This window comes from Alternaria alternata, assembly GCF_001642055.1.
Source record: "Alternaria alternata strain SRC1lrK2f unplaced genomic scaffold CC77scaffold_17, whole genome shotgun sequence".
Classification (NCBI taxonomy): Eukaryota; Fungi; Ascomycota; class Dothideomycetes; order Pleosporales; family Pleosporaceae; genus Alternaria; species Alternaria alternata.
The window spans coordinates 407,004-432,566 of NW_017306206.1; the positions used below are offsets into that span (position 1 = coordinate 407,004).

The 25,563-nt window shown below is 51.6% G+C and overlaps 10 protein-coding genes across 10 annotated transcripts; 7 read left to right on the forward strand and 3 right to left on the reverse strand.

Annotated features, from left to right (window-relative positions):
- Positions 1–443: 443 nt before the first annotated feature.
- CC77DRAFT_1011110 (hypothetical protein) lies at positions 444–969 on the forward strand (the record flags this gene model as incomplete). Its single annotated transcript, XM_018523687.1, has 2 exons — positions 444–835; positions 936–969. The coding sequence occupies 2 exons, from the start codon at positions 444–446 to the stop codon at positions 967–969; spliced, it is 426 nt and encodes a 141-aa protein (XP_018383297.1).
- Positions 970–2,352: 1,383 nt separating this feature from the next.
- CC77DRAFT_1022763 (hypothetical protein) lies at positions 2,353–3,882 on the forward strand. The gene has a single exon (XM_018525532.1). The coding sequence runs from the start codon at positions 2,816–2,818 to the stop codon at positions 3,560–3,562; it is 747 nt and encodes a 248-aa protein (XP_018383298.1). The 5' UTR covers positions 2,353–2,815; the 3' UTR covers positions 3,563–3,882.
- A 449-nt stretch (positions 3,883–4,331) lies between these two features.
- On the forward strand, positions 4,332–6,764 carry CC77DRAFT_941182 (hypothetical protein; the record flags this gene model as incomplete). Its single annotated transcript, XM_018534778.1, has 5 exons — positions 4,332–4,447; positions 4,662–5,269; positions 5,318–5,619; positions 5,684–5,862; positions 5,912–6,764. The coding sequence occupies 5 exons, from the start codon at positions 4,332–4,334 to the stop codon at positions 6,762–6,764; spliced, it is 2,058 nt and encodes a 685-aa protein (XP_018383299.1).
- An 801-nt stretch (positions 6,765–7,565) lies between these two features.
- Positions 7,566–9,226, forward strand: CC77DRAFT_941203 (major facilitator superfamily transporter; the record flags this gene model as incomplete). Its single annotated transcript, XM_018534781.1, has 5 exons — positions 7,566–7,719; positions 7,774–7,916; positions 7,966–8,179; positions 8,233–8,627; positions 8,687–9,226. 5 exons carry the CDS (start codon positions 7,566–7,568, stop codon positions 9,224–9,226), a joined length of 1,446 nt encoding a protein of 481 aa, XP_018383300.1.
- A 73-nt stretch (positions 9,227–9,299) lies between these two features.
- On the reverse strand, positions 9,300–10,972 carry CC77DRAFT_994440 (hypothetical protein; the record flags this gene model as incomplete). The annotated part of the gene is made up of 3 exons (XM_018536446.1): positions 9,300–9,913; positions 9,950–10,477; positions 10,552–10,972. 3 exons carry the CDS (start codon positions 10,970–10,972, stop codon positions 9,300–9,302), a joined length of 1,563 nt encoding a protein of 520 aa, XP_018383301.1.
- A 168-nt stretch (positions 10,973–11,140) lies between these two features.
- On the reverse strand, positions 11,141–13,328 carry CC77DRAFT_1022767 (hypothetical protein). Its single transcript, XM_018525533.1, has 2 exons — positions 12,052–13,328; positions 11,141–12,001 (listed from the first exon to the last, which is right to left on the reverse strand). Exons 1-2 carry the CDS (start codon positions 13,165–13,167, stop codon positions 11,315–11,317), a joined length of 1,803 nt encoding a protein of 600 aa, XP_018383302.1. The 5' UTR covers positions 13,168–13,328; the 3' UTR covers positions 11,141–11,314.
- A 27-nt stretch (positions 13,329–13,355) lies between these two features.
- On the forward strand, positions 13,356–16,844 carry CC77DRAFT_1022768 (seven-hairpin glycosidase). The gene is made up of 2 exons (XM_018525534.1): positions 13,356–13,617; positions 13,667–16,844. Exons 1-2 carry the CDS (start codon positions 13,511–13,513, stop codon positions 16,674–16,676), a joined length of 3,117 nt encoding a protein of 1,038 aa, XP_018383303.1. The 5' UTR covers positions 13,356–13,510; the 3' UTR covers positions 16,677–16,844.
- Positions 16,845–16,892: 48 nt separating this feature from the next.
- Positions 16,893–19,397, forward strand: CC77DRAFT_239666 (hypothetical protein). Its single transcript, XM_018530813.1, has one exon. The coding sequence runs from the start codon at positions 17,219–17,221 to the stop codon at positions 19,043–19,045; it is 1,827 nt and encodes a 608-aa protein (XP_018383304.1). The 5' UTR covers positions 16,893–17,218; the 3' UTR covers positions 19,046–19,397.
- An 859-nt stretch (positions 19,398–20,256) lies between these two features.
- CC77DRAFT_239786 (extracellular elastinolytic metallo proteinase precursor) lies at positions 20,257–23,011 on the forward strand. Its single transcript, XM_018530814.1, has 3 exons — positions 20,257–20,812; positions 20,902–21,296; positions 21,346–23,011. The coding sequence occupies exons 1-3, from the start codon at positions 20,447–20,449 to the stop codon at positions 22,565–22,567; spliced, it is 1,983 nt and encodes a 660-aa protein (XP_018383305.1). The 5' UTR covers positions 20,257–20,446; the 3' UTR covers positions 22,568–23,011.
- A 443-nt stretch (positions 23,012–23,454) lies between these two features.
- On the reverse strand, positions 23,455–24,677 carry CC77DRAFT_1033204 (ER lumen protein retaining receptor; the record flags this gene model as incomplete). Its single annotated transcript, XM_018526784.1, has 4 exons — positions 23,455–24,132; positions 24,181–24,363; positions 24,411–24,526; positions 24,581–24,677. 4 exons carry the CDS (start codon positions 24,675–24,677, stop codon positions 23,455–23,457), a joined length of 1,074 nt encoding a protein of 357 aa, XP_018383306.1.
- Positions 24,678–25,563: the final 886 nt, after the last annotated feature.

Here is a 25,563-nt window from a genome sequence, read left to right on the forward strand (position 1 = left end):
TTGACTCTGTTCGTACATCAGATTTGCGCAAAATTACTACGTTGCCTTGATTTCCAGCATTTTCTATCGCCAAAGATTCTAATTGTAGGTACTCCAATGCTTCTCTGTCTATGGTACCAATTGTATATAGCAGGCTTTCCCAAAGGTAACACATGTGACAGGTATGTCTATCCAAATCAGCAAAAACGTACGGCCAAGCGATTCCTCAACTAGAGGACACGACCGCCGTCTTGCAACTGGTGGCTTTTCGTAGCAAAGTACTCCTTCTCGGCGTGTCACCTTGCCAACTATGCTTGGCGGATTACTTATCACTATCGACTTAAAGTAGGCTACGCAATCACATTACTTATAGCCTTGGGCAGTCACCTCTTGTATTCAGCCTCCACCAACATTGCCATCCAGTTTCACGCAATCAGGGTAAATCTACGAAGCCTACAGCGATCATGTTTCACTCATCCATTGTGCTCGCTATCCTTCCTCCTCTCTCCCTCTTTACGGCAGCTGGAGCTGATTCCCCTTCTCTCTCCATCGAAAACATAAAGTTCTCCTCGTACTACCTGATGGTATCTCCCTCCGCCCAAGGTCCAAGACAAGGCCTTCTCGACTTCACCTTGATTAACAGCGCAGTTGGAGTTGCTATTGCGTGCAGTGCTAAGAACTCGAATTCTTTCGCCATTTTCAGCCCCTCTATCAGCTATGAATGCGACTTCGCGCCTGCTGGAGGAGAAGTGAGGGACGACGACTGGTGCTGGACAAATAGCGCGACTTTCAATTTTGATACGACAGAGCCGAAGGTCTACAACTTGACTGTGCAAATGAGTTGGTCGTGTGAGAAGTAAGTCTTTCTTGTTACCTTCTGATGTAGTCTGGACTTCCTTTTTCAAATCATGGTTCCAGTGTACAAGCCACAATCACTAATAATGACCTTAGCGAAGGCGTCTACGCTCTATCCGCCTGGAGTCTCCTTGATCTCGACTGTGGGAGCTGGTCATGCGAGAACAAAATGTGGCCCAAATATAATGTGTATTCCAACTCTAGTACGCTATGTATGCCGGGTAGCGTGAATTTTTCCAAGCGCCGATGTGAACGTGCTGAAGTTGGAGTGAATCTGGGCTACCAAATAAGCCATGGTCAACAGATCAGAAAGAGACGATTGTTTGATTGGACAATGGAATACTGTTGCTTGTTCTAGACCAAATGTCATGCTTGCAAACGCGAATATTTCTGACTTGAGCTTGTAGCCGGTCTGGACAACTTTGTCTGTGATGTACTACGCTGATCCCTTGCGGCTGAATTTTCGTAGCCGCTCAATAGATGGACTACATGATGTTCTAGATGGCCTGTAGTTGAACAGCGAACAATGCGGACTACGGCAAATTGTCAGTAGCTCCGGCTAGTATCAGGTGTGGCTGGCTGTCGTACCCGTCTCGTTTATACCATGGGCACACAACTGCATTCACACTAAGCTGTCACCCCGCATCACTCTGATCCTAGAGTTTCTTGTACATGGACATGCTGGATATGGCCACTGGAGGATATCGCCACTCTAGAGAGTGTTGTTCGCAACTGTGTGACCAGACCTTATTGTAGAGATGATAGTAGAGTTTGCTCACCAGCAAGCTGATGGGCTCTGATGATCATGACGAGCTCAACTCATGAATCAATGATCATTCCGCCCAGCATACCCAGGAGAGCGTTATGGTAACTGGCCGACTAGGCGGGTGTAAACGCCGACCCAGAGACTGCGCCATCAATTCTCCGGCGGCATGCTGTTGGCCTTCAATAGGATGCGAACACCCTGTGCCACGTTTGTGCTCTTGATTTTGTCGTGGGAATCCAGCTAATCTCGTACAGGTCACGATCGCCCCACCCGTCACATCGATCATGTCGTAGAGCTACGTTGGCGTTCCAACCACCCATTGTTAGCTTTGCTTAGCACAGATCGTGAGATGTGATAAAGGAACTGTGATTGGGCCTACCAGACCTTGTTAGTAGCTAAAACCCAAGACTGCGGCACCAAAGGCAATTAACTGGGCTATCTGCGGCACACACTAGTCATCTGTACTGGCTTGATTGTGCAATCGCGATATGTATGAAACCTATGTTCGTGGGCACGCTCGGCTTTGAGGAGCCGATGTGATCGCCGTGCTTGCAGGCTGGCGAAGCGACCCTGGTGGGGAGGTACACGTATGCGAAGGATCCTAGGGAACACAGCCATCACGCTCACGACCCAGGGTACGAGAAGGTTCGTAATGGAGGAAAACGCCTAGGAGATGTTTCACCCGAGAACCAAACGAATCGATGATAAAGTTCCATGGGCGCTTCGACCAAGAGAAGGATGATGCGCTATATCGGGCACTTCTCAGCAAAGGCCGTGCGCTTCCCGCGTCAAAGTTTGGGTCATGACGCTTGCCATTGCCGGCCCACCACCAGAACTTCTTTCCAGCCATCCTCAGGCCGATCACGCGCCATAATCTTTACTCAGGCTTGCCAGCCCACCCCATGCAGGAGTTCTCATGTTCCGTGCCTGTGGAGTGGATCTAGGTGCGCTGCTGCGTGTTCGCTTGTCCGCATGCAGTTTGGAATGTGCATGCTAAATAAAGCCAGACTCAGCCCTCGCGAGGGGAGCGGCTGAGTACTACCATCGTATTTGTCTTGCACGGTGCACCTCCTCTTCCCCACTTGTCGTTGTGAGACGGACAAGCCTATTACTTTGATTCATACTCTCGTTTCGCCATTGAAATCATATTGGAGGATTGCCATTTACAGCCAGGACATAATAAGAAGAATCGCAGGTGGGGTAATACTGAAGACAATGGCTCTCGAATCACCACAGCCGCTTTCTAGAAAGAAGTCACTATTCCGGCGCTTCTCAAGACGAGATCGAGGCGACGCTCCTCCGTCGCCTTTTCTAATGAACGAAGGCCTTCGTTCATATTCGCCCAGTTTACAGTCACCCAATCCACAATCGCCGAGAAGGTTACAGCGCCGTCCTTCACATGCACCGTCCTACCTCCTTACACCACCGCCGTCGCCCGCAAACAAGAGCACTGTCATAGCCATCGATGCGTCGAAACCGCAACAACCCAAGATGGTTGCACATATCCAACGCATCGAGCTACCATCAAATCGACACGTCCGCAGCGAATTCACACCCCCACCATCTCCAGAACCGCGGCGACGCGTACTTCCAAGTGCTTTACCAACCATGCCGTTTCCTGGCAAGCCCCTCATAACCTCATGGAATATCTTCCTCCCACCCTCGCAAATATACTCATTATATCTTGGGTATGCACCAAAGGACATGGATGATAAGTGGTATATATACAGCGAGGGTCCTGATCAGACAGGAAAACTGAAAGTCCATTTCCACCGAAGTTGGACTGGACTGAAGGTGGCAGAACTGTTCGTGGTCATGGATACAAAGGGCGAGGGCGCTGGAAAGATTGTAGGAATCAAGTGGAACGGGGATGAAGAAATGAACTGGATGAGCGAAGAGGAGGCGAAATACATGATACGGACGGCCTGTAGGTGGCAATTAGCCGTGGATTTGGAGAAGTGAGCCCTTACGATACGTGACGAGGCCGAGGTCGCGTTCGCGTTCACCGGCAATTCGTCTCTCTCTTTTCTTTTTCTATTCTTGACACGCATTAGCCCACGGGTTCCTTTCGATCCGTACCGTGTGGCGTCCTATGAATCGATGTCCCAGCCGCGTCTAATCTGATTTCTATACCCATTGCTGGTATAGAAGCTTCTAATATCAAACTTTTCTTTTCTTTCCCCCCACTGGCGCGCGCTTTGTATACGTCGGTAGTTCTAGCGTAAAACATCACTGCTACAACTATGTCCATGATGATTACCAACGCTCATGTAAAAGAAAAAACCTACGGATTTGGCACTCCGCTCGTATCCTCCGTGTAGGCATGCATTGTGGTGCTGGGTGGTATGATCTCTGCAGCAGAGTCCCACAGGCTAGTCCGCCAACCCTGCCATTCCCCCGGCCGTTCGCCATGGAAGCACACCCACATCCTATGATTGGATCGTGATTCTGAATGAACATGTGGCAAAGGTTTCTTTTATCGCATTCGCGATTCTTACCTCTTCGCCTTCATGAAAGCGACAGTTGTAAACTTGTCTCTAGACATCTCAACATAACGATGGCGGTGACGTGCCGTTTAACTAGGCTTGTGGGGTCCGAGAGGCGCTGCACGCTTTCGGCACCTCTCGCGTCTTCCCTTCTTCGGTGCTACCGTCCCTCACCCACATCTCTCTCCACACAACCCATGGCAGTACCAGGTATACTGCGACAAACTTGAACCGTTCGGCCCGAGATGCAGTCCACCTTGACACCATCCTCCCAAAGTTCCTCTCCCCAGCCACAGCGACTACCCGTTAATCCAAGAAGACACAAGGTCGATCCGTCATTACGAAAGCGCGTCGTAAGAGCGTGAGTATAGTCCCAGCCTCCGTGTTTCGCTTTGGTATTGGTCGCGGTTTCTTGGTGCCATGGTACCAAGATGTCGATAGATGGCGCCCAAGCATTTGTTGTCTGCATACGTCAGCATGGCTCGTTTGCAGCACTGAGAACGCGCGCATTGCTCAAATTCTGGGCAGTCTAAGCTTAAGCCTTCTGGGACTCATCGCTAACCTGCAGAGGGTAGATGCAACGCGTGCAACGTTCGTCGGGTTCGGTGTTCTGGAGAACAGCCGTGCCAGCGATGCACCAAATCCTCACGACAATGTGAGTATCCAGCACCCGAATCGGATAAGCACTCTTTGAGAGACGAGCTCGAACGTTTGCGAAAGCGATGTGCAGCACTCGAGACGGGGTTCAAGATTGCCGCACCTGAAGAAGCCGCTGAACTCATTGGCCAGCTCGACCATGGCGTGCCAGGGCGTTCAACCGCACCGACTTTCCTATCTGTGTCAATGGAACTGGATCAAGCCGATGCGAACGACGGCCGCCTGCTTGTTGATCCTTGTGGGACCCCGAGATTTTTTGGCGAAACATCTGGAGCGACATTTTTGGATTACTTGAAACAATTCATGCTTACCTTAGTTCCTTTAACCTTCCAGCCTGAGTCTGCGGATGGGTCTTCATTCGTTGCTTCAATCGGAACATATCAGACCTACGACTCGAGACCAATTCCCAATCCAAGTGTGGATCCTCTATGGCTACCCGATCAGGAAGATATGGCATTGATGTTGGCCCAATTACGAGCATATATTCAAGATGGCAACGGCGAATTTCTCTCCGGCGGGATATACTGTAAGCTATGCGCCGGTCATCGCTGGTACTTTCACTGATACCGTACAGGGTGGGGCGATCTCAGCAAGCTTCCCACATCTGCAGCCCCTTCGATGAGTGCAGTGACGACTGAAGACACTCACCGACGCTTGGCATTTTATCATGTCTGCTTCGCCCTGGCTACGTCTGTTGATCATGCGGCTTTCCATCGATCAGACCAGCATGCAGGAGGGGCTTTCTTCAAGCGCGCGCGAAAGCTTCTTGGAAACCCTTTGGATACTGTACGATTCACTCTGGATGATGTGCCGGTCTTGACCCTTATGGGATTCTATTTAATCGAACTCAACCGCAGAGATTCAGCTTACGTATATGTAAGTAAAATCCATGTACGCGCTGCACTCAAGGCACATGCTGACTTTGTTTCCAAACGTCAAGGTCAGCCTAGCAATTCATATCGCCATAATACATGGGGCATTCAGGTCATGTAATGACGAAGCGAGTAAACGCACTTTCTGGACCCTATATATATTGGATAGATGGCTTTCCGTACTGATGGGACGCCCACCGACTCTACTTGATGAAGCGATCAGGCTACCTTTACCAAGCGATGTGCCGTAAGTATTTGCATATAGGTGAAGCGGAAAGCATTACTAACCTCCTCAGCTCAATGCCACCGTGTGCAGGCCTCCGAGCACACGTCGAGCTATCCCGCATCTCTGGCTACATTGTTTGTGAAACATTCAAAATCGCCCCGAGACACTACCAACGTGGATATTCGACCCTACACGTGGATAAGGCTCTGGAATTGCTCGAAGACTGGAAGCTGCAATTGCCACCGGTACTAGCTGTCCACATAGACGCTGATCCTGCGGTTCTCTCTCTGCATCTAGCTTCGAACCAGCTCATTGTCCTCGCAACTCGACCGATCCTACTTGCCGCTGTCAAGCAAGCTGTTGCTGAACGCTACATGAACGGCCAATGGTCTGTGCAGCAACACGCGCATAGCAAATATATTCAAGCTTGCTCAGAGGCTGCCCAGCGTAATTTGTCGTCAGCTCAACGATTGCGGTCAACGAGGAAGCTACTGCAGGCCGGTTTGCACTTCGTCTTCAACGCAGCTGTTATCCTGATACTAGATCGGATTCTTCACTCTTCTAGCACCGAAGCCTCACCGGCTCTGCTCAACACCGCAGTGTATGCCTCCGAGATAGACTTTGCCATGCGCACCTTTGAGGAGGAGTCAAGAACGGGTACCAACTACCCCAGAGACTGCTACAAAGTTTTACAAGATCTCAAAGCTCTAGTTGATCGCTACCTGTCTCATGGCCATGGACACTTCGAGCAAGGAAATGACCCTGGTCTAGTCATTAGTACTCCTGGACCGCAGTACAGTGCCCAGCGAGGCCCAGAAATCCAAGGAAGTACATCGAACATGACAGCAGGTACTGTCTACCAGGAGCTGCGAACCTGGATGCAAAGTGACGGGCTAAAGCTACATAACAGCTTACTCATTTGATTGGTTCACCGGGATTGTCCTCCGGGCGAATGGCATCGAAGAGGCTTGTTTTCCCCGCGGCGCTCCCACGCCCGCGGAACCGTCAACCAATCACGGCAATGCAGTGACCCTCGATTACGAACGGTCTAAGGGAGTCGCTTTTACCACCTCGTCGGGCTATCAGGGGTTTGCTGACGCCATGATCGATACACGGAACAATAACTTGGAACCGGCTCGTAGTGCATAAAGTTTTGCGACTCGAGATGCCGAAGGTGCATAGAAGATGTTTCTAGAGCTTTCCATGTTGGCTGATCTCGCCGCGGAGGATGAGGCAACGATGTCATGTCCACCTTCCTCCAAGCTGCCCTTTTACCATTCTCGTCAAGATAAGCAACCATTGCAGAACCGCGTTTGGCTCACCTTCGAGGTGTCGATGTCGAAACCCACATTCGGACAGGGATGGCTCCCTGTGCGGAGACCTCCGATTGGCCAAGCTTAGCCTGGCACGCTCCGATCCATGGACTGCTGCAAGCCAAGCTGTATACAACTTTGATCGGGCAAATTCAATGGGGTGAGAGGCGGTAACATATCGACATCGGTCATTGTAGGCGAGCTAAGGATCCGTTTTTGAGCCTCACCAAAGCAATTACGTACATGTGAAAGCGGAAAATGGTGAAGGTGACTAGGCTTGGCCATCTTTACTTTACGGAACTTGCCTTTACTATGGATTTTATTCAAGAAGATGATCCTCTGCTCCCTTGTTCCCGCAGTAGCAACTCTACAGTGATGAGTTCAACCACCAATATGGGTGGAGCGATTGCAATGTCGACAGAAGGGGAAGCCCCCAGTCCTGAGGAGCGCTCCATGTCAAAACGCGTAAACAGGAAGATGGACATTGCGCTGCTACCATTTCTTTCCCTGCTGTATCTGTTTAACGGTTTAGATCGATCGAATGTTGGAAATGCGGAGACGCAAGGTATGTGAGATCTTCGGAATGCTGATCGTAAAGGATCTGTCCTAACGTATGCAGGGTTCACTAAAGACATTGGCGCAACCCCGGATGATCTTAACCTAGCAGTGTCGCTTTTCTTCATCACGTTCGTGTTGCTTCAGCCTCCTTCGGCCGCTGTAGGAAGATGGATGGGCGCAAAGCACTGGATTACCATTATAATGGTAAGTTTACCGTAAACACATGTGGCATGTAATTTTAAATCCAAGACAGATCGGCTGGGGTGTTTCTACATTGGCGCACGCCTTTGTCCGGGGTAAGGGAAGTCTCATTGCTGTCAGACTTATGATTGGCGCTTTCGAGGCGGGTTTCTATCCTACAGCCGTCACATATCTCTCCACCTTCTACGGCCGATATGACATGGCTGTGCGAATCGGACTCTTCTACGGACAATACGCTGTTGCCGGTGCCTTCTCGGGCTCTATTGGTATGCCCTGCAATCTTCTGTACGCTCTAATGCTTTTCTAACATCGAGACCAGCATTCGGCATTTTCCATCTCAACGGCACCAGCCTGCATAATTGGCAGTACCTGTTCATCATCGAAGGGGCCTTGACGGTATTTGTTGCAATGATTGCTTGGTTCTGGCTACCGCAAGGACCAGGATCAGCCTGGTTCCTTGATGCAGAAGAACAGGTGTTCGCTGTGCAGCGTATCATTAAAGACAACTTCAAATGGGTTGCACACAGTTACGGAGGTGATGGCGTAGAACAGGATCGACTTACGAAGAGGGATGCTATTGAAACGGTCAAAGACTGGAAACTTTGGTTTCTACTTTTCTTCAATATCTGTGCTAGTGTACCCAGCCAGGCGTTCTCCGTCTTTATGCCTATGGTTGTGCAGGGCTTGGGATACTCATCAGTTGACGCAAATTTGGTACGTTCTTTTGCTCATATAGTCCATTCTGTGATTTAGGCTGATGTGACTATATATAGATGTCCGTACCGCCATTCGTATGCGGTGCCGTAGGTCTATACCTCTTTGCCCTTAGTTCAGATCACCGGAAAGAACGCGGCTATCACATCATCATTGGCACTTTCTTTGCTCTCGTCGGCCTGATCATCACCGTTACCGCGCCGTCCCACCACGCACAGTACGCAGGTCTTTGCATCCTTCTTTTCGGAAGCTACATCTCAGCCCCCCTGACTGTAGCCTGGCTCAGTGGCAACAATCCCGAGCCTGGAAAACGGTCCCTCGTTCTCGGTGTGAACGGATTCGGCAACCTCGCAGGCGTGATCGGCTCACAACTCTACAAGAAGCGATATGCGCCTAGATATCTGACACCTTTTTACGCCACATTAGGCTTCGTGGCCGCGGCGCTTATAGGGTACACGGCGTATAGGTTTATCTTAAAAGCTGTTAATAGAAGAAAGATGATTTGGGCAGAGGGAAGGAGTGCAGAGCAGATTGAGGCCGAGAGGTTGGATTCAACCAGATATGCGGACGCGAAGATGTCGTTTTTGTACGGTCTGTGAGAAGCCTCGATGATCTCGACGGCTACATGCGCTTCGTAGTAGAATAAGCCTGCATTCTTAACCGCAAGTACCGTTACTCCTCGCTGGTACTACTTCCATCATCAGCTACGGTACTCTCAACAGCTTCTTCCCTAGTCGCTACATCACTAAACAGGTTGATCATCGTTTGTGGTACACCATGATCCTGCAACTCTTTCCTTACATCTGCCCTCGCAGCAGGCTTAACAAATCTCCGGGCCGCCGCCCAGAGCCGACCACTCTCAGCCACAGGCTCATCAGCATAACTAATCAGCTCTCCCAACCAAGCCTCTTTGTCCTTCTCCATATGCCAGAATGCAATTCCAGCCCGTACATAAACCAAACCAGAATCAGAGCCCTCGATGAAGTCGGTTAAGAAATGTTCGAAATCAGTGTTGAACGATTCTTGCAGGATCTGTACCGTGCGAAAGCCCCAGAAGGCAGCCTCACCCCATTGACCGAGTTTGTTGTATGCTGCAACGGTTCGTGAGACGAGTTTGAGGCGTAGCACGACGCGTATGGTTATCCCGGTTTGACCGGCGTAACGACCGGATGTTATGCTATCGTGGAAGAAGTCGTCTGCGAGGACGCGGCGTGTGCGTCCATGGATCAGAATATGGATTGCATGGAATGCTTTTCTGTAGAGCTCGAGAGCTTGTAGGGCGGCTTCTCGGTTGGCAGCTTCGGCGTCAGGATCGTCTTTACTATTGGTATCGGCATTTGACGAGGATGCGAGCGCGGCGTCTCCAGCTAGCATGAAGTCTGTAGCGCTTTCAACGGATTCGCGCAACGTGGGTACAGGTTTGGCTTGGAGGCGAGCAAGTTCTTCGCGTACCGTGGGGGAGTAGCCGTGTATGCTTGTACCATGGAGACCTTTGACGTGTTCAAAAGGTAACAAGAGTTTCCGCTGCAGAGAGATTGGGATCCCTAGACCTTCTTGCTCCTCCTGCGCTTCTGCTGTGCCTTCCTTTTCATCGTTGTACTCTGCATACGGATTCCTTAGGACGAAGGTAGTCGACAGCCGCTCATTGAGCATAGGATACGACAGTGCACTATAGTACCACGTTTTGGTAAACAGGTGCAAATCATCCACGAGCATAACGACCATATGTTCAGGCACAACTCCATGGAACGGTGCGGTTATCTGTACAACGGCATGATACGACGTAAACGCGTCGGCACGGGCGTCGGTGCACACGATGGGTACGAGACCCTCGGATGAGATGTGGTTCACTAAGACTCCAAGTTGAATATCAGCGTTGCATCCTGAAGAGAAAGGAGGAGCTCACGGCGTCCGCGAATTCCACTGAGTGTCGTCGCGGTGTGTTCGAGTAACTCTGGAACCCCTTCTGTCGCCATCAAGTAAACCCTATACATACCCGCAGAAGGCCAGGGTGTAGCAACCTTGACAAATACATTTTCTCTCCTCCACACTTTCTTTGCTTCCTCGTACACCTGCTTGTTTACCCTGAGGACATCAAAGTCCCATTGGTATACGCCCCCAAAGAAACCCTTGGCTTCTAGTTCGGTACTCTTGACGAGATGATCGGCAGGGCTAAAATATATAGAGTAGATTTGTTCACGGAGCTCCAAAGGCAGGCGAAGGAAAGGGAACGGGTCCGGTGCGGTCGCGGCTTCTTCGGACACGATGGGCGGCTCTGGGGGTGATTCTGGCGGTGTAGACCGTAATGCAAACGGATTGGATACGAGAGATGTGAATTGAAACATGGTGATGTTGATTTACAGTTACAGAGCTGGGGTTGGATTGGAAGAAGTGTACAGGCGGCTGGGACATGCATGACGGAGGACGAATGCGCGCCGCCCCACCATTACGTCCGGTGTTAACGCCGTGAGCCGAGGCATGTACGAAAGAAAGTGTTGTTCAAGTCATTGCAATCGCAACATATTGCTATGCATTCGTGATACTGTATTTCAACATATATAGTACATATCGTGAGTACCCAAGACACCCATATCCAGATGAAGTACTCCAGTGCTGCCTGCATAAGAGTGGAACGGTATCTTTTCGTGGTATCTTTCAAATCCTTAGACGTACATTCCGGAAACTCTCTACCGTGTCTGCGTCGGCTGAACACCCTCCTGATGACTTGCCGCCGCCTCCGGGGCGCTCGCCGCTGAGGGTACAGTGGCTGTTTGAGGCGCTGAACCACCCAACCAGCTGAACGCGCCTGCCTTCATGTCGTTGAGTTGAGCTTCCTGCATCTTCTTTTCCTCCTCAGCCATCTCCTTGAGCCATTGCTCTCCGTTCTCGCGAATTTGCTTGTCTAGGTGCATGTAGTTTTGCTTGTTAAAATCGCGGTACATGTCGATCATCATCTTGCCCTCTGACATTCCCTGGCTGATGTTTTGGTCACCGAGAACCATGCCCTGCTTCGGCCCGTCAAGACCCAAACTCTTCATGAACATGCCGCCTGCGCTTCCCTTGGTCTTCTTCTTCTGTTCTTGGAGATCGCGCTGGAACTGTTCGCGGAGTTTGGCTTCACGACGAGCGTACTCGACGGGAATGTCCTTGCCTTCCATGGACTTGAGAACGGTGCGTACGTCGATTGGGGTGCCGGTTTGAGACATCATGGCGAGGTACTCAAGGAAAGGAATCATGGCTACGAGGCCCTTGTCTCCGGGTTCTCCCTTCCACTTGGGCAGGATTATGGCATTTTCGGGCTGGAGTTTGACGTGCGAGGGGTCGGTGTCGATCATGATGACTTTGGAAAGATCACGGTTGAGGTAGGAAAGGTCCTGAGAGTATTAGCAAGAGTGACTCTAGAAGCAAGACGATGGGAGCATACCTTGATGTACTCGCCCTTTTCGAAGCGAGTAGCTTCACGGAAGAGTGGCCACATGACGAGACGGAATGGATCAAGCTTGCGAATGATGGGGTCGGCATCCATGGACTTGACGGAGGTAAAGATGACGAGCTCGTATTGTGAGCTGAGGTATCGTAGGAAGTAGTCGAGACCGGGTCGCTTGGCTAGTCGGTAGCCATGCTTGGTGGTCCATTCTGAGTGTAGCAGGAGGTCCTCCAGACTCAGCACCAGAGTAAGTTCGGGCGCGCCTCCAGGAATCTTTTCCTTGTCTGGTAGCAACTTCTGGAAGGTGGGCTCTGTGTAGTATGCCTTTTGTCCGTTGATGCGGGCGGCTGCACGAGCGTACATGCCTCCCAATGTCCAACCGTTTGGAGCATCAATGTGAGCTGCTTCCTCTTCTTCATTCTCCCAGTTCCTGCCCATGAAGACTGCACCCGTTGTACCGAAGAGTAGCATGGCGAGATAGGACCAGTTGGCAACGCGATTCCGCCGCCTGTCGGTACTGGTCTCGTATGCGGATTTGGGGAGTTCGCCGCCACCACCGCCCTCTCGACCGCCCGCAGCGCCTGGTGTGGGGTCCTCGTAGAATTCATTTGGGTCGTTCGGGTCTCTCTTGGCCTTGCCTTCGGCTTCGGCATGCTCCTCAGCGAAGGTCGAGGGGATTCCGTATCGCAGATCTGGCAGCGGCTTCTGTGGTTGTTGCGACTCTGGGCTTTCGGTGGTGGGGTCTGTGTTCTCGCTGGGCGACTTGGGTCCCGACATCTCTTCCTGCTCGCCCAGTTTGAAGTCACTGCCCGCATCTTTCGAGGCCTGGGTTGCACTCTCCACTGGTCTTGAGGGCCGTGTCGGTGTTGTGTTTTTCTCGGGTGCCGCCGCAGTGTCGAACTCGGGCTGCTCTGAAGGGTTTACTGGGTTGGGCCGCGCTTTGTTGCTCTCGTCGAACTTGATGGGGTCTGAGGGTTTCCATGTGTTGTCTTTTGGCTTGCCGACTTTGGCGTAGGTGCGCGTCCATTGCGAGATGGAAGCTATAGGTGCGATGCGCGGAGCTGCCAGTGCGGGCCGGGTGCGCAGTGCGCGGAAGGCGGCTCGAGGCAGCATTGTGATGGAAGAGGGGGAGATAAACTACAAATTAAGAAGAAAAAGCGCCCCTACAAGACATGGGCCGGGAACATGGAGGATGGCGTGTCCGTCGAGTGTTGCGATGAAATAATTGATGGAGCAGGGCTTGGCGCAATGACGCTCCTCCCTCGCCAGAAATTCGCCGATGTCATATGGCAATCGTGGCTTCACCAGTCCAGCACCAGCACCGGACATGCCGCCCCGCTTATACACCAACTGCACCCACGCCTTCCACAGCTGATAGACCTCAGTTCCATGTCGCCTCCCAGGGACTCTTTTGCCCATGCGACAGACTGGAAGGCCTCTGCGGCGACATGCGCCCATGCCCGGAGGAGCACCCTTTCAGCTACTATGCGTATTCCTGCTGTGGATAGCTTGCTGGACGGCTCCCGGTCATGGCATGACCGATGAAGCCATATCTGAACTGAGGTACCGCTCTGCACGAGCCACCGCCACATGTGCATGCTAACTGTGGCAGACAAGAGACACGCGACATCTTCTACCATGGTTACGACAACTACATGGAGCATGCCTTCCCCGAGGACGAACTGCGACCGCTTACGTGCGCACCCCTCACTCGCGATCGCCAGAACCCCACCCATATAGAAGTCAACGACGTTCTCGGAAACTACTCGTTGACGCTGATAGACAGCCTGTCGACGCTCGCTATACTTGCTTCTACACCTCCACTCGATGCGCCTGCATCCAACAACGCCTTGGACGACTTCCAAGCCGGTGTCAAACTATTGGTAGAAAACTATGGCGACGGCACTCCGGGACCCCGTGGCCGAGGAGCCAGGGCGAGAGGCTTTGATTTGGACAGCAAAGTGCAGGTCTTTGAGACGGTCATCCGCGGAGTCGGTGGACTGCTCAGCTCACATCAGTTTGCTGTCGGAGACTTGCCTATCAGAGGTTACAATGCAACAACAGAGAAGAGACAAGGACGCCAAGGCATATTCTGGCCCAATGGCTTTGTCTATGACGGACAACTACTGCGGCTCGCGACAGACCTCACCGATCGATTGCTACCAGCCTTCAACACACCGACTGGTCTGCCTTACCCCCGAGTCAATCTGCGATACGGAGTACCCTTTTACGCCAAGTCACCAAACAACATGGATGCCGAGCATGGCCAGTGCGGTAGGGATCCAAACGACAAAGGGACCGAAGTCACTGAGACATGCAGCGCTGGTGCCGGAAGTCTGGTCCTTGAGTTTTCCGTTCTGAGCCGACTGACTGGGGACCCCAAGTACGAGAGATTAGCCAAAGACGCTTTCTGGGCTGTGTGGCACCGCAGAAGTAGCATCGGGCTCATCGGTGCTGGTATCGATGCCGAGACGGGGCAGTGGGTGAATGCCTATACGGGCATTGGAGCGGGCATCGACAGTTTCTTTGAATATGCCCTCAAATCGCACATTCTTCTTTCCGGGTTACCCTTTGATCAAGAAAATGCGGCTACTGATTCACCGGACGCGTTCCTAGCTACTTGGCTCGACGCTCACGATGGAATCAAACGACAAATCTATCGTGGTGCCCAACACCAGCATCCACACTATGCTCAAGTTGACTTGTATACAGGCGCCATCAGGGCCTGGTGGATAGATAGCCTGAGCGCATTCTACCAAGGACTCCTGACTATGGCTGGCAAGCTCGACGAAGCCATCGAGACGCACCTGCTCTACACTGCTCTTTGGACCCGTTACTCCGCCATGCCCGAAAGATGGTCGACCGCAACTGGCAACATCGAGCATGGCCTTCGCTGGTGGGGCGGACGACCAGAGTGGATCGAATCGACCTGGTACCTTTACCAAGCCACGAAAGACCCCTGGTACCTCCATGTAGGGGAAATGGCGCTGCGCGATATCAAAAGACGTTGTTGGACCAAGTGTGGGTGGGCCGGCCTGCAGGATGTGCGTACTGGGGAGCTGAATGATCGCATGGAGAGTTTCTTCCTTGGCGAGACTGCCAAATACCTCTTTCTACTCTTCGATCCGTCGCATCCGCTTAACACCTGGGACGCGCCATTTGTCTTCACTACCGAAGGCCACCCGTTGATCGTGCCAAAGCGGTTACGTTCTGTCCATAAAACGCGGCCAGGGTCTTCTCCCGTCTTCGAAGCGCCCGAGATATGCCCTCTCCCGCCAGCCCATCTGCCATTCAGTATCTCTGCAACAGCGGCTCGTACTGATGTTTACCATGCTGCGAGCCTTGCCAAACTACATCTCATGCCAACTATTGAGACACTTGACTCACCGCTTGTCGAATTCAGTGCCGATCATCCCAGCGTTTCTCTATCAGATATACGTTCGCCTTCCAACTACACTTATTATCCGTGGACTTTGCCCCCAGCACTCATTCCGTATAACGCAACGAGCTCACCATTGGCTGTTAGAACCACCTTCGATCTCTCCTTTCCCAATATGCCCAGTACGTCGCTGGTCGGTGCGCTCCAAAGGGTAGACGAAGGTATCTTAGTCAATTCAATGAGTGGACTCAGACTTGGCATGGTTCGCGAGCAAGACAAGTCGCGCGCGATAGAACAGAAACTGGACCTTGATGAGCAGTTCCGGATCTACGCCATCTCTAACATAGCTCTGGGCCGAGACGAGAAAGTGTTCATGTCTCGTTCAACTATCGACAACTTCAATCCACTTGATCCATATTTTACGAGAACGCGAGACTCGCATACACTAGACTTGGTCATCGACGTACCGCCTCAGCCAGCGACCGCATCTTCCAACACGTTGTCAGACATCCTTAGCGATGCGCTAGGTGATATGAGTAACCTATCCGACCTGGACATTGCGGATGTAATTGATTTGGAGGTCGACCCCGAGGCACTTGAGAACGAACCTTCTTATCTCTCCAATTTTCTCTCATCACTACAAGCTCTGCTCTCTGTCCCATCGCCCACTTCTACGTCGTCGGCCCCCAAATCACAAAATAATAATCAGCAAAACGCAAAACGCCACTTCTTTCCTGCTGCCCTCCCCACTGGGCCTGGTGCAGCGCCAATGCCAGATACCAAGGATCCGGACATGTCATACAGCTCCAATAATCCCCTCATCTGGTCAAATGTCTACGTACACGCTACCACACTATGCACCGAGCGCCTACCCCTTGAAGTAGCAAAACAGTACCAGATTATAGCAATCCCTAGGGGGGACTGCTCATTCTCGACCAAGTTGCACAACATCCCCGCTTACCCACCTAGCCCCGCCTCTCTCCAACTAGTCGTCATCGTCAGCTTCCCAGAACACGAGGAGAATAGACATGCTGATCCAGCGCAACCTCCTGTGCAGCCGCTGCTTGATGATGTGCAGCATACGCCAACGGGCATATTGAGACCAAATCCTATCCCAATGATTATGGTAGGTGGAGGGGAGGACACAATCAGGCTACTGAGAAGGGCGAACGGGGTGGGAATAAGGAGGAGGTATTACTTCCGTAGTCAAGGCGTGAAGATTGGCAATCTGATTGTACTCTGATTTCATAGCACAAATATCCTGCGCTCAGAGTCTGAAATGCTTAGGTTCATCTCTGTATTCCCCATAAAGGATGCTATCAATAGGCGCATGTTACACAAGCCTAAGTCTTGAAGTATGTACAATTCAAATGAAGATGCGGGTAGAGACGTGCAGTTCTCCAGTAATCGCTCAAGTCTTGAAGCACGACCGGTACGGGATGCCCCATTGATTTTATGACGTCGACTGGTAGCGCTTAGCCTTTCGTACATATTGCTTGGACGCACTTGTTATGCATGTAATCCTGCATGGCTTAGTGCTTACGGAGCCTCGAAACAGTCTCACCGGAGCAGAAGCACAACTGAGAAGTGGGAAACCCGAATTCTGGGTCATTGTTAGTTAAGTTCAGACTTCGTGTGGTCTTTTATCACGGGATCGTCACTGCTACAGCTTCTTATTGGGTGCAACGCGGCAGGTTTACAATCGAACTGCGCCTACATCTACATCAATGCTTCAGCCTTTCTCTCTCTACTTCTTCCCATGATTATCACCACATTGTCATAGTCATGAAGTCAATTAGAACTCGGTACACGAATACGATCAGCCTTTACCATCGCGTCGGCACGTTCCACCAACCCTGTTATCATGTTATCCATCTTTCACAGACCTCCCGTTGTTATCATGCAGCACCACTGGATATTTATCAAAAGCTGAATTATACGAAGAACGAGATCCGTGTACTTCAAATCGAGCCCGGGCGATGGGATGACGCTATATCGTGCAGACTGAAGGTGGTTTCCCTTGACAGACTACCAAAGCCTCGATACGACACTCTGTCTTATACATGGGGCAGCTCAGGGAGCACGAAAGTGATAAGCGTCGATCGACACACTATAGATGTCTCAACAAACTTATTCACAGCTCTGCGCGCACTTCGCCGTAGATTCGTGACAGTTACCATCTGGGCTGATGCGCTGTGCATAAACCAGAAGAGTAACAGAGAAAAGAGCAAACAAGTGGCACTAATGGGCAGGATATATCAACAGGGCTGTCAGACATGGATCTCACTTGGTTGCCCAGACGAAAATTGGGCTGATGGTAGCTGGTCGCCACCTTTCTGTCTTCCAGAGAGCGCACCGCTGTTAAAAAGACTCATTCGAGGTGTTTGGAGGATCTTTTGGCATTATCTCATACTCCGACGGTCACGCCGATCCAAGCTTGGTGTAGAACATGTCGCCGACGCACTTCGACTGATGAAGCTCACACGATCGGACCACGATATGGATGATCTGGATCGACAGCATGAACGAACGGCTACCTCTATGCTCACTTGGATAGCCAATCACGAATACTGGTCGAGAGTTTGGGTTGTGCAAGAGATCGCGTTGTCACGATATGATCCGATCTGTCTCTTCGGTAGACACCAAATTCCTCTACTTTCCCTCGATACCGTCTTTTCCGACTGGATGTCGCCAGAACCAGAAGGCTCAAGTTGCTCCCCTGAGATTGAGAAGAATGTATCCCGCGCCCAGGACATATGCTTACTCAGAGACGAGCTCTGGTCAATAAAGGAACCAAGTTTCAAGGGCAGCATGGAATTGTTGCGAGCTCTCCAGTTTGCAAGTCACAGGCACGCAAGCGTCCCCCACGACCATATATATGGCCTTCGTAGTCTTCTTCCTGCCAAGGATCAGGAGCTTTTACAACCAGACTATAATCTCTCTATATCTGAGCTCTATGCTTCTGTCACTAGGCTCCTACTGGTGAACAAGTGGTCTACAAGTCTTCTCTGCTGTGCTGTGGGAACAAGTCAGCAGAATCATTACGATCTACCGTCTTGGAGCTTAGATTTTACCAAGGCCTTGGTATGGCTCCCGGCCTCAGGAGACGATTTTGGCGTCATGGAATGTGATTACTCTCACGACAAGGATTCCGGGAGATTCAATGTTCTGTGTCTCCAAGGTAAAAGTCTGGAAGAGATCATCGATGAGACCTATTTCATTCCAGGAGACTTTGACTTCAATAACTACGCAGATTCGAAATTATCGTTTCAAATTTTGGAATTTCTGAAAAGCAATATCTACGAAGCGGACAGGAGATGGAGGCGTCCGACTGATGGCGCTCTACCGGCAGATCAGCGATGGGTTCTTTTTAGGACTAATGGAGGATCCTGGGGAAAGTGTTCGAATAAAGTGCAGCAAGGCGATGAGATATGGACGTTCGCAGGATCAACGAATGCATTCGTACTTAGACCATTGTCAGAGTCTGAGCTTAGCGAAGGCTCGCCTGTGAGAAACAGATTTAGGTTGGTCGGTGCCTGTGGCCTCTTCGGCATGGTGTTCAATTCCTGGAAGCTGTCTGGACATGCAGCTCAGTTCGTTGAGATTGTTTAGACAATCTCACGGCTGGTGAGGCTTTTATGCGAACCATGATTTAGTTGCACGATTTGCTTTTGCAGATATCTTCAAAATGCACGAGGGCCTTGACTCACTCCTTATAAGAAGTATCTAGAAGATGCAGTACGCTTAATGAGAGCCCATACATTCGACATACACGGGGCATACGTGGTAGGTAGACAACGTGGGGCAAAATGGCACGGAGGCGACATCCCCGATGGCTGCTTTAGTGCGAAGGCGTCACGGGTGTGGGATGCCGCATGGGCTTGACAACGTCGATCCGTAGCACCATCCTATCGCCCGTGATCAGTATACATGTTCACGCGCCTCCCTGTTCGTCGCGGTCCTCAAGTATTGAAAGATGGAGTCCTTCTTATCTATATGCGTCCAGGAGTGTAGGGGGGGCCTTCCGCTAAGCTAGTTCGCTTGGCACGCTTCATCTCGCGCTGGAATCCCTCCAACCACATCTCCCGCCTGCATTTTGTCTCCCTCCAAAAGGCTCCCGCGATACCCTGCATTTCCGTTGCAGCCACATGCGCCGTTATGTTGCTCGTTCGATCCTCTCTGGGCAGCGATCGTAATTCCACGGAGCGGGCCTCGAAAGCCACATCACGGACACACTACCGCTAAACAGGCAGGCGACCAATGCGCCCAGCCCTACTATCTTTCCACTACAGCTGCGGCTACACCGAAGTGTCTAATTAGTCCTTCTGTCATGCACCTATCCAGTGTCAGAGGACTTCTGTACGAGACAACTTGTCTGCTGGCGCCTCCTCGTGTTTGTTGGCAGTCTGCAAAGCTCCGATTTTACGGGTTCCTGCAGGCAAAAACAAAGCAATGACACGTCTTTTCTTCGTTTTCTCGGAAGGAACGACGGCACGCTACTTCAGGGGCTCCGTCGCTGCCGTGTCCAATACCGCGAATGCGCCTTTGCCTGCTCCATGTGAACGCATGAAACATTCGTGATTTCCCGAGCCATGGCTCTATCCGGAAGGTCAAGATCGTCGCCTCCGGCATCCAATGCAAGATATAATGCCCAGGCCAATATAACCAGGGTCAAAGAAGCTTGCCTGCCTATTTAACAACGTCGCCAAGCCTCCGCTCTATCATTCTCCTACCACTGCACCGGTCGACTACGCGTGGAGTTAGGCCAGGAAAGGAAGCCAGTGATCGTTCCCTTGTCGCGTGGGCAGTCTACTAACGTACGCGCCTGGTGTTGAATCGTTTACTCGCTCCACATACTCGAACAGGTCAAGGACGGAGTGTGGAGAGTCGTTCGGGGTCAAGTGTGGCGAGGACCAGGTCATGTATAAGAGGAGTGCTATACTGTTTCAAAGCTTTCCTTTTGAGCATATCTTCTGTCCCTAGTCTATCATTTCCACTTCACTCGTTATCACGATGCGTTCCGTCCTCCTCGCGTCGCTGGCTTCGCTGTCAGCCATCAGCGTCTATGGCCACCCTCAACCCACATGGCAAGGCCGAAGCACACTTGCTCGTCGTGCTGTCGACCTGGACTCATACCGCCTGAAGCACGCTGCCTCGTACAAGAACACGGCCGACGTTGTGGCTGATCCTAACATCAACACACTTGCGAAGCGTGCTAGTGCCGAGGACATTGCCACCGACCTGGTCAAGGCTACGCTCCCCGATGCTGAGTTTCGTCTTGTCAAAGACTCCTATGTCGGCGATAACGGAGTAGCTCACTTCTACTTCAAACAGACCGCCAACGGTCTTGACATCGATACAGCTGACTTTAACGTCAATGTAAGTTGATGAACCTCTAAATTTCGCCCAGTTCCACATAACACAAACATGCTTTTCATCACCCGAAATCATTGGTTGACAACTAGCAGGTTGGTCGTGACGGCAATGTCTTTTCTTTCGGAAACTCATTCTACAAGGGTGCCATCCCAGCACCGCCTAGTTTGAGCAAAAGGGATGGTGCCGCGCCTGCCAATGCCCTCAAGTCAGCTGTCAATGTCCTTGGCCTGCCAATTTCCGCTGAGTCAGCTATTGCTGAGGCGAAGGAAGCTGCCGAGACTTATGCTATCAAGCAAACCACTGGATGTGTCAGTGAGCCTGAAGCACGTCTCGTCTACCTTGTCGATGAGGAGGGAAAGCTCGCTCTTACCTGGAGAATCGAGACTGATGTCATGAGCAACTGGCTTCTGACATACGTCGACGCGGAAGATGGCGAGAAGGTACATGCCGTTGTCGATTACTCTGCGGACGCTACCTACAACGTCTAGTAAGTAGCAATGACCACGATATGTGTGATCACCACTAACAATTTCCAGCCCCTGGGGTATCAACGATCCGTTTGAGGGAGACCGTCAGCTAACGGAAGATGACTTTTCTCCCAAGGCTAGTGAATTCGGATACCACAGCGATGGCACTACGTCGTTCAAGACAACTCGTGGCAACAACGGTATTGCCCATACCAACTGGGAGAACGTGAACAGCGGTTTTCTCAACCTTCCCCGTCCTGTCAGCGAGTCTCTGACCTTTGACTACCCCTTCTCGCTTAACGACACCAACTGGAAGGGTTATGCCAACGCCTCTGTCACCCAACTCTTCTACACCGCCAACAAGTACCATGATGTTTTGCACACACTAGGTTTCAACGAGAAGGCTGGAAACTTTGAGATCAACAACAACGGCGCGGGTGGTGCTGGCCAAGATTTTGTCTACCTCAACTCTCAGGATGGCTCAGGCCTGAACAACGCCAACTTCGCTACACCCCCCGATGGTCAGCCAGCACGCATGCGCATGTACATCTGGAACAGCACGACTCCTTACCGCGACAGCTGTTTCGACGCCGGTGTTGTTATTCACGAATACACGCACGGCCTCTCCAACCGTCTAACTGGTGGACCCGCAAACGCAGGATGTCTGTCTCTCCTGGAATCTGGTGGTATGGGAGAAGGCTGGAGCGATTTCTACGCAACAGCTATTCGTCTCAAGCCTGGTGACACTCGCGCCACCGACTACCCAATGGGAGACTGGATCAGTGGCCGTCCACTTGGAATCAGGAACTACCTGTACTCCACAGATCTGAACCAAAACCCTCAGGTATACTCCGACGCAGACTCGTACGAGAAGGTCCACCCCATCGGTAACATTTGGGCGTCTATGTTGTACGAGGTCCTCTGGAACCTCATTGATAAGCATGGCAAGAACGACGACTGGCTACCTACCTTTGACGACAACGGTGTGCCGACTGATGGCAAGTACCTCGCTATGAAAGTCGTCATGGACGGCATGGCACTTCAGCCTTGCAACCCTACTTTCGTTTCTGCTCGCGATGCCATTGTGGATGCGGACAAAGCGCTTACGGGCGGCAACAACCTTTGCGAGATCTGGAGTGGATTTGCCAAGAGAGGTCTGGGCGAGGGTGCGGTATATGCGCCCACAGGAAGGACGAACAGCTTCGACATTCCTGAGGGTGTCTGCGGCACTGGAAACTCAACTACTAAGCTGCACAAGAGGCGCGTTCAGCCTGTCGACCTGAAGTACTAGACGTCGGGATTGCCTTTTTTTGACACGTGGATGGTGTTGATTTTACTATCAAGAGTGATGATGTCTGCGTGGCAGAGAGCATTGAGCGGAGTTTTGCATGTGGCGAGATCTTGACGATGATGATACCTGCATTGGGTGGCGTTCATAGGCACAATGTGCTTCTTTTCTTAATGATTAATCAAGTTCTTCTATCGACGCCTCAATCTCCTTTTCGCTCCGTCTCTTTCCAGGAGTTGCAGCCAATAATCAACGTGATTAACGTCCACACCTGCGCCATCGGTTCCTCAGCTCCATTCAGCCCCAATGCAGCATACCACATCCTCGGTATCCGAACTCAAGCGCTAAGCCAGGCTAGCACAGCGCTGTAGATCCGTCATTGTGTCAGGCAAAACCGGTAAAGAGTGTATGAACTAGCATATCATCGGGAACCGTGCATATCGGACCCCACGTGTGAAAGTCAGCGTGAGTTCGGCAGTTGGGGCCTTGCCAAACCCCTATCATGGCGTCTTTTCCCGCCCCCACGTTCCTGGTTCATGTACCGCAACTTTGTAGTGCGCTGGCATGGTATGCACGTGGGTTTACCCACAGGCAGGTATGCTAGTCGGGCCCTGATACCAGGTTTGGGGCTTTGAGGGGTTAGACGCGGTGATGGACTCCGTGTCTAAAGAAGTAAGTGCATGGGCAATAATGCAGTTCTACACAGAGAGATCGGTTGAGCGCAGCCTGATGTATCTTTGTTATACGCATTCTATACATGCACGCGCGGTGAGACTGATATTGTAAATCGCTGTAGAATTGTGATCAATGCAATGAGGCAAAGCGGTGACGATGTTGTATCTGAAATAGGATGACCCCAGTACCTCTACTCAAGAAACATGCCAGTAGACTTATCTGATGGCTTTCGAGGTTGCATCATGTTCGGTAGCATCCTCGTCCAAATCGTCGTCCCATTCATCCCTCCTGACACCGCTCTGCTCAGCGACTGAAGTAGCAGTACCAGGTGGTGGCGCATCATCATCGCTCTCATCTTCGAACGCGGCAGGGTCGGCCAACGGTTGGCTTTCTGGGTCCACGTTGGCTCTTTCTGGAGTCGTTCGCTTCGGCGCACCTTCCACACCTTCGTCTGCTGACACAGAGATGCCTCTCCGGCCCCACTTGTTCTTGGGCTGTGTGGTGTCGTTGCGCTGTCCAGCAGTCTCCTCGTCGTAGTCGAAATCCATGCTCTTCCTGCTCACGAAGCGTCCAACAATCCATCCGCGACCGAGGTCATCCGAATCTACCACGCCGCCATGGCGAAGCTTCACGCGCTGTCGCGTCCAGTACACCCACGCAAAATCGATTATGAGTGCTGTCTGTATGGTACCCCACACCCAAGACGTAGGGTCGCGATAGCCGGGTTCTTTGGCGCCACGCATGATCCAATTCAAGACATAGAGGAAGCGGTATGTACCGAGTGTGACGAGATAGAAAGAGTCGAGGACGGTGGGCACAGTAGTTTGTCGGAGGAGGAGGAGTTGTGGGATAACGCAGACGGACTCGAGGATTTCGGAGAAGACCCAGAGGACCTGCGAATGTTAGTGGTCAATTTGTGGAGGAGCGGGACCAGATGTTACCTTGAGGAAGGCGTTATGCCCAAGAAGGGTATCCTTGACGATGAGGTACCAGAACGGAGTCATGAGTACGCTACCCAACAGACAGTACATGCCAAACTTCCATGCCTTCTCGCGTTCGCGTGTGCGTGCGTATACGCTCGTCATCAAAAAGATGATGTACAGTGATGACAGTGTGTAGAAGATCTGACGGGTTAGCCGCGTCCGCGTTGACGTATGCCAGCTCTGCGCACCTTCAACGAGAAGTTCCACGTATGCCAGCCATCCTTGGTCGCCGAAGAAGTGAAGATATCGAGATATCGCGTGCCGAAGACAAGCGCATAGAGGACTTGAGTGATGAGAGAGACACCTGCATACGTCAGCTCATGTTACATGCTTCAAGTGGAGATTGAGGCCAGCTCACCCTCAGCACTGCTGTTTGAGTGTATCGCCCATATCAGTATGAGCTTTGATGACGTATGCGAGACGTCGCCGAGGATGTGAAAGAGGTTGAACCCCATCTTAGGGACGAATAATGCTATGCGACGGCTACACAGCACTAGGCCAGCCGCCTGTCGCCGGCGTGTTGGGGCTCAAAGCGCGCTTCCGGCACTCTGTGCCTGTGTGAGGGTAGTCGATAAAGAGATACCGATGCCGATATATCCAGCACCAGTTCCGGCAGGAGCTGGTGTCGAAGTTAGGAAAGAACGCGTAGTTGATGGCGTCTGTTGGATGGTGATGCGTAATGTCTTCCCCGGGTTTGACGCAAGCTACCACGCTACATGTAACGTGCTTGGCAATCCATTCCCAAGGGTCCATGCTAGTGCGCCAGAAGCAGCTTAGTGGCCAAGCTAGTATGGAGAATGGGTACGCAAGGCTGAGGACTGCAAATCCAGTCTGGAAAGCTGTGCTCTAGCTTTTAGGTATCAGAGACTACCCAGCCATCTTAGCCAGTGCCTAGATGCTACTGTGGAACGTGTCCCCCGCACGCTTACCTACTTGTGTATCTTGACAGGTTGGTGGTCCATGCACCACCTGGATATAGACTCCCGACCGCTTGGTCGAATTCTCATCGTAGCCTTGCAGACCACCGATAACACATTTCTTCTTCATGCACTATGTCTTCTAATCGACATGAAAGTGATATGAATCTAGCGCGTATATCACGTACATCGCTGGGGCCGCAGGAGACACTTCAACATCTGGCAGTCGCTCCAGTGCATCATACATACGATTGTCCCAGTCCTGCGCTTGTACGCGATATTTATTGATTCATAGGAGATCAAGAGACTGGCTCTATTCGTGCTACAAGAACAGCACTGTACCGCAGTGTATGACACAATAAGAGTCGGGCGGTGTGAGGCGCAGCGAACGAGCCGAGCAGAGATCGTGGCTCGAATTACGCCC